This window comes from Semicossyphus pulcher, unplaced genomic scaffold (assembly GCF_022749685.1).
Source record: "Semicossyphus pulcher isolate SPU_LCO1_2020_fin unplaced genomic scaffold, fSemPul1.0.p SCAF_7, whole genome shotgun sequence".
NCBI lineage: Eukaryota > Metazoa > Chordata > Actinopteri > Labriformes > Labridae > Semicossyphus > Semicossyphus pulcher.
In genome coordinates, this window is record NW_027211748.1 from 6177554 (window position 1) to 6184843 (window position 7290).

Consider the following 7290-nt stretch of genomic DNA (forward strand, 5'->3'; position numbering starts at 1 on the left):
AACTTACAAATGTTCTTCTTCCAACCAACACCATTTTCAATATGTTTAGTGTACACAGCATCGCTTTTTTTTTTCTTTTAAATTTACTTCTAAGTACCGTACTATGACAATTTGTGAATACACCTTTGATGACTAAAGCACAAGGCAAATAATTTCCAAGGTGTTGGAGGCCAACAGCCTGGGATTACAGTCAAAATGCATTCATACTGTAGTAAAATGACATTACAGGTTCATTGGTTAATGGACATGAAGTCAGCAACAAATCAATTAGTGATGAAAAGTTTAAGTAGTGCAGAAGTCTAAAGAAGCAGTTACATGTTTTACAGTCATCTGAAGTCGTCTTAATGATTTACAGTCAATCAGAATAAGCTGATGTAGTTCTGATAATCCTCTTTAACTGACAATTGGTCCAAAAGGGGAGGCAGGGGGAGAAACAACTCCACATGACATGAGTGTGTACTGCTTTTCAGAAAAATTTACAAACAGCAGAAGCCAAGCAAGCGGTCACGGAGGTGGAATGTCCACTGAGACTCCTGGATGTGTTGAACTATTATGATGGTGACTTGATGCTGACCTTAAACTACACTCAAACGACAGCCCAACAACACATCATTAACTTTTAAGACCACATTCAGGTACAACAGCAAAAGCATGTGATGGAGGGTTAAACAAGTCGGGCGAAAGGATGGCAAATTGGAACACACATACGGGACTTTGTCAGAGGAGTTTTCTTTAATGGAGGCAGATGGGGAGAAGGTTTTGGCTGGAATATTACGATGGGACAGAGAGGGGGGGGGGGGGGGGGGGGGGGGGGCGATTTGTATGCTAAAGACAGAATGCATGCAACTTTTAAATGCTGATGGAAAAAAACAACCCCAAAAATGGCATCTTTTAATAATGCTCACAAAGCATATATGCAAACTGTCACCACCTTTACATGTGTACTTCCTCCTTGGATTATTAACCAGTGAACGTTATACGAGGCGAGTCCAATTTTGTGTTACACTTTGCTAACATTTTTTGCACTCTTTTAGTTATTTCAATGAACATGTCATTACTTTAGCGCCAACTTGGAGGTACAATGTTAAAGTGGGCAAGGTTTAACAAACAAACAAAAAAAAAAGGTGGCGAGTCGAGCAAACAAAGAGTTGTGTATAAAAGTAGACTGGGGAGGAAGGATCCTTGTATGCTGTTTAAGTAGTGTCAACACAATGCGGTGAGTAGGAGCGAGCTGATGATGGATGGGTGAAGAGGTTGCTTACAATCCATATGACCTCAGGTCTTCAGCAACTTTGTTAACTTAAGGAATCCGCCATGGACCCCCTCCTTTGCCATGGCTAAAACCAATGCTGGCGCACACAAGGAAAAACAAAATAACGGAAACGAGGGGACAGTATCTTACCACTCTTCATTGCTTTTAAAAGTTTCCCAGACATTTGACTGCTTGTAGGAGAAATCTTAACAGCAATTTTTCTTTTCTCTTCTTTTTTGTCCCTCATTTTTATCTAAGTGGGCTTGAAAACATTAAAACCCTGAATCCCTCAAGTATTTTGCCATTGAGTAAGCCTTCTTATTCAATCCGCCTCCATGGACCCCTTCTTTGCCCATTACAAGAACCAAAACTGAAAGAAAAGAGATAGAAAGAGGACAGTTAAGAAAAAAAAGGAAGGAAAGGCATTCCAAGTAAGAGGAATCGTCACCAGAAGTGTTTTCTGCAGGGATATTCAACCACGTACCACACAGGGCCAACTTCCCCACAATGTGACGCTGCGACTGGGATTAATGACTCCCAAATTATTAGAATTCAGGGCTCTAATAGTGCAATTTTTTTTCTTACTCAAACAATTTGGACATTTCTACTACACATGGTTGAATATCACCACTTAATGCAACAGTTACAAGCTTTGGCTCAGTGTTCTTCATAGGTAGCGACATCTACGGCTGACCTTTGCTTTTAGCAGTGAACTGAACATTAATGAGCATGTGGAAATGTAAGGAAACCATTTGTTGTCAGAGCGTTAAGCACCAAAGAAGGGACAGGCTCATTCTGCAAAAACAAGACCGACATAAAGAAACAAGCAAGGAACTAATAAGGTGGACACCATTTTCTGTACATTATGTGTAAAGACTGCAAAATCTCATTGCACATGTTGGTCTAACTGAAATATATTCGACACCATAATTTGACCACCCTTCGTCAAACATGCAGTTTGACGAAGGGTTTGGTTTTGATTGCAATCAGTGTTTCCCGCATAAACATTTTAGCAGCGCACCCAGGGTTTTCTCTATTTCAGTTTTAAGTGAGAATTGATTAAAAAGTCTGCCAGAGCGTTGTTAGCTTTGAACAGCAGTATAGACTTAAATGGCTTGTGAATGCAGTTTCAAACGAAATTTCAAGTATTTTGCAGAGTGTGTTATTGTGTTACAGTATTTTACCCAGACGATAGTGCGGTTGTTAAGTGGCGACTCCACATCTCCGCCTTAGTATTTCCGGGTCCGAGCCGCTACAACATCTCCCATTTACAACATGCCGGAGCACGTTTCGTGTTTTCCTCACTGTTTTAAGAGAGGAAAACTAAATGAATGTTTTTAATCTATATATTTACCTCTTTCAGCTCGTCCCACAGCGATGTTGTATGTAGATTCCCCTCCTTGGCTCTTTGTCCTGATGTCCATCGTCGAGTCAGCTTCAACAAGCAGGCTGTCTCTGAGGACCGAACACTTCTTCGCGCCCAGGAGGAGACCATTGGTGTGAAAGGTATCCCTGTCAGCACCAACGAGGACATCGATTTCTTGAGCCTGAAAATCCCACCAAACCACAGGATTGTTGCAACGTCAGTCAGATGTAACAAAACAGCTTCTAGTTACAGGTCTACAACAAAGGACATTATTTCCCTGAGAAGTCTTTTCTGATTTTAGATTTTTTACCAGAAGTGAAGGGATAAGCCAACGATATGATCAGTAATTGAAGGAAAACTTCCTAGCAACTTTAAAAATATATATTAATGTATAGTTTCTATTTTATCTTAAACTGTGGGGTTTCGCTGCGTCTCTTTGATACACATGAAAGCATACACTACAGATTGTGTACAGGTATTGCATAAGAATAGTCTAGAAAACGATGTTTTAATTATGCCTAAATGCTCGATGATTCCCTCAAAAAGCTTGACAATAGTAGTTTTATTTGAAAGAAAATATTGCATACAAAATATTTTGTACATAACTTAAGTTTAAGGAGTTTTCTTATACTGCCAAGTGACTGTGTGGCACTGTATTGAACATCTCATTACTTTTATTTCTGCATCTGCCAATGGGCCACTACAATAAGAGTAGGCATGATATCAAATACACTAGAGGGAAGACTCGATGTTCTCTGCAATTAGGTGGAAAAAAACGTGTCTTATATATATATCGGTATTGAAATCGGCAGTCGGCAAATGGGTTGGAAAACATGAGCAAAAAATCCAATATGGTGCATCCCTACAAAATAACTGTTACTGTAAAGCGACTAACACTATTCAGTTGATACAATTTTACTCACAATACAACGCTGAGTGCACTCAACCATTCCCCTTAAATGTGTAGTATTGTTACACATATGATAAGAGTATAAAAATATAATACAATGAGTTCAGTGTTGTTGTGTGGTTTGCCTTCCTTAATAATTGCCATATCCACGTTCTCGTTTGAGAACTGCTGCTGTTGAGTAAACACATAAGCAGCTGGCTTATGAAAACCGGTTTGGCCATAAACCAGTCGGGCGAGAACACCGGGACCTGAACGCGTCCTTTCCCTTGTCTGCAGTGACTCGCGGAAGTAAAGTGACGTCTCTGCAGCGGACTAGCCCCGATATCTTTCCATGAATGAAAAACATTGCAATTCCAATAAAAAGGGTACACGTGTGAATATGCGGTTTGATTGCTCTGCTTTAAATTAGGAAAGCTTCACTATAGGCTGACAAACCTGGTGTTAGCCTTTTGGACCACAGGTAGCCGGTAGTGCAGCTGCTACACGTTAGCATACACACAAAGCATGCACGCTTTCTTAAATCAGACACAGTCTACTCGCTCGTTTTAAATCAGCTCCCTTCAGCAGTACCTTGCTAAAAGATAGCTTAGAATAATAAAACAAATTTCTTAATTTCTTTCTTGTACGTGCAAGCCATAAAGAGTGGAGTCTTATCTGATCCACACGCGGTCTAATCCCGCAGCGCTTCCTTAGCAGGAAGACAGGCCACCAATGAACTAGCTAGCTCGCTAAGCTAACACGCTACCATTAGCTTGCTACTCACCCTGCAAGATAACGAGTTTAGCGCTATTCAGTCTGTGTGGGTCACACATAACAACACTGTCAAACTGAAGCCTACTTTCACTCTTCATTACCTCATTTTGGCTTCTTACCGTGATATTGGCGAACACACCGCCGGAAAATGCTGCCCAAACATATTTAGGGTCCTTATACCCAACAATGGCGCAATCCTGACAGCTGCCATCCTCCATCATGTTAGTTATGTAGCAATCCCAAGACATTTTTAAGAAATTGATGCTATATAAAAATCCCTACAGCTTTGGAAGTAATGTTGCCAAGCAAGAGGCAGCCCAGTCGGAGAAAAGCCTACAGTCGACTGAGGAGTCTCCAATGTAACCCGCACTTCGACGTTCGCCGACGTCAAGGCTGGGGCAGCGGCTGGGTGTAGTCCGTATCAGATCACTCCGCACAAAAAGCGCCCTCCCCTGGGCCTTTACGGCAGCAGGCGGCGGAATACAGAGGGACTGAGCAGCTCAGCCAAGAGTCAACTGTCTGAGGGAATACCGGGGCACACAGGGAGGAGGATGGGGGTTTGCTGATTTAATCGTTTTGTCATTTAATTTTTTCATTCATTGGTTGTAGTTTAATTTTGTAGGAATAATGACAGACTGCCATATCAGTGGATTGCAGTTACCCTTAGTGCATTCAGGAAACATGAGGTGAAAGGGGTTCAAATCAGAATCCGCTTTATTGGCCGGGTATGTACACATTTGACTCCGGTTTAACTTTGCTCTCTATGTAGCCTACAAGCATTAAACATTAAATATTAAACTAAAATCTACAAGCCTACCTTAGACATCAAGTATTAGACATTAGACTAATATGTACAAGCATACATTAAATATTAAACTAATATGCACATGCTACGAGAGACAATAATGCAAACATGAGGAGTGCAAAGGATGCTGAAATGATGTACTTATGTTACTGAAGGGTTCATTTACAAGTGGTATTTACAGTAAAAAATAGTGTGCATAGAGTCATGTCAGATGAGAGATGATATTTTCATGATTAAAAGGTGAGTTCATACAATGAGATGAACAATCTTATTTAGGTACAGTGGATGTTGGCTTTACACAGTGTTTGTTCTGGTGCTCTGTAACTGTGAAGTATTCATCAGTGACAGCCTGTTTTTTTGTTTTGTTTTTTTATCTAAGGGGCGTCAGTCAACGTTTTTCACTGTCTGATAAACAAATTCTTCTTGCTAAATGTGAATTACTTAAACTTTTGAGATAGCCTACACAATGTATAGGCTAAATGTTATCTGCAGTAGCCTAACCCCGGTATTCTGTTTTTGGGATTGCTCAAGACCAGTTTAAAAAGACATATATATTTAACATTGTCTTTTCAGTTGAATGCTTGTTTATTGCCGTATTTGTATGAGAATTGCTTCCAAACGTGATTTTAATTAATGACATGTTTTCACGTAGTCTGCAACTGAAAATTAAACAACTGTTTATTTGAGAACTATTTTATGGAAGCCCTAAGCTGACATGGATCCACACAGTTTATTTTCTCCTTTTCCAGTGAGAACGAGTAATTTACGCTTGTTTTGTCAAGATCTCGCCTTATTTCTCTCATTATCCAGGAGAACAAAGCTGTTTTTCCATTGTAACAGGTAATTTTTCTCATTATCTCAGGATAATCTTGATTTCTCGTGATAACAGGATAATTTTCAGGGGAAATCTAGAAAACATAACAGGCTGGTCACTGTGACATTACAGACCAGGACATGCCATGCAGCTATCCCCCACACTAATAAAGTAAGTTAAGCCTATTTTATTATATTATGTTTGTTTTGTGTTTTTGCAACCCTGGAGATACGGGTTATGATCATCTGATGTTACGGTGGTGCAGCGTTGTTATCTCGGGATAACAACATAAATAATCGAGATCTCAAGAAAACGGAGTCAATAAAATGTGTGGATGCATGTCCACTTAGGGCTTCCGTACTGTTTTACCTCAAAGAACAACCCTTTTTCATAATTTTGTATGCAAATACCAACAAAACAAAAATGTATATTATATGTTATTTTGTTTCCGCATAGTCATAGTCTATGTCACTATAGTCATAGTCACAGTTAAATAATGAGAATGATCTTGTTTGATTTATTAACAATGCGTTATGCTCACTCATCTTTATCAATCATGCAATTGCAGTTTGTGGAAAAAAGTAAGCACATAATACTTTTTGGAAATCTGGGTCTCAAAAGGTCAGAAGAAAATAAAAAATAAAACATTACTGTTATACCAACAGCATTGAGCTCTGTTTAGCCCTCAACCACGGTGAAGGAAAATAAGGGTCAGATTGAATGAAAGTTTCTCTCTTTCAGTATTCCAATTCATCTAATGCTACTGAGGAGACACGTAACCCGTCTTTATACTGGCCAAACCAGGGATCAAACCAGGAACCTTTGCCAGATTTTCATAGCTGCAGCAACATGAAAGAATGCAGGAGCCTGACTATTACTTTAAATGAGAACATTTTCAGGGCAGATTAAATGATTAAGAAACTAAATAATTGCTGACAAAAGACTTCCTGCCATTAGTGTAGACTTGTCATCATGCTAAGACTCATTAAAGTATCCTGCAAGCAGGACTTAATGCACACAGAGTCCCACTGTTATTCTGTTATTCTCTGAAACACTATTTATGGCTTTTTATTTGTGTAAAACGGCTAAATAGTCCGAGAAGCTAAGAGCTGGGTGTATGTTGATATGCTGCAAATGATTGGCATAAAACAATAGAATTAAGGAACGTAAATCAGCTTAGGTGGCTGAGAGTTCAAAGTTCATCCTAAGTAACCAAAAAGGAAAAAGAGGCCTGCGACCTTTGGAACTGAAATAGCACCCCTTGGCCACCAGGGGCAGTGCTCTCCTGTCTGATTCTCAGTTTACCTCTCTGATGCAGAACCATGAAAAACATGTGTAAATACCCGTTTAAATTAAAAATTGGTAGATTCATAAACACTTTTTTAAAATC

General features: G+C 39.5%; 1 protein-coding gene across 1 annotated transcript; it reads right to left on the reverse strand.

Annotated features, from left to right (window-relative positions):
* Nucleotides 1-817: 817 nt before the first annotated feature.
* On the reverse strand, nucleotides 818-4674 carry LOC138611829 (profilin-2-like). The gene is made up of 3 exons (XM_069685078.1): nucleotides 4401-4674; nucleotides 2607-2799; nucleotides 818-1622 (listed from the first exon to the last, which is right to left on the reverse strand). The coding sequence occupies exons 1-3, from the start codon at nucleotides 4527-4529 to the stop codon at nucleotides 1525-1527; spliced, it is 420 nt and encodes a 139-aa protein (XP_069541179.1). The 5' UTR covers nucleotides 4530-4674; the 3' UTR covers nucleotides 818-1524.
* Nucleotides 4675-7290: the final 2616 nt, after the last annotated feature.

Coding starts and splice junctions, on each gene's coding strand:
- LOC138611829 (XM_069685078.1), bottom strand. CDS start 4,529: ATGTCTTGGGATTGCTACATAACTAACATGATGGAGGATGGCAGCTGT. Junction 2,800..4,400: donor GTGTGTTCGCCAATATCACG/GTAAGAAGCCAA, acceptor TGGGATTTTCAG/GCTCAAGAAATCGATGTCCT. Junction 1,623..2,606: donor TGTGGGACGAGCTGAAAGAG/GTAAATATATAG, acceptor CTTTTCTTTCAG/TTTTGGTTCTTGTAATGGGC.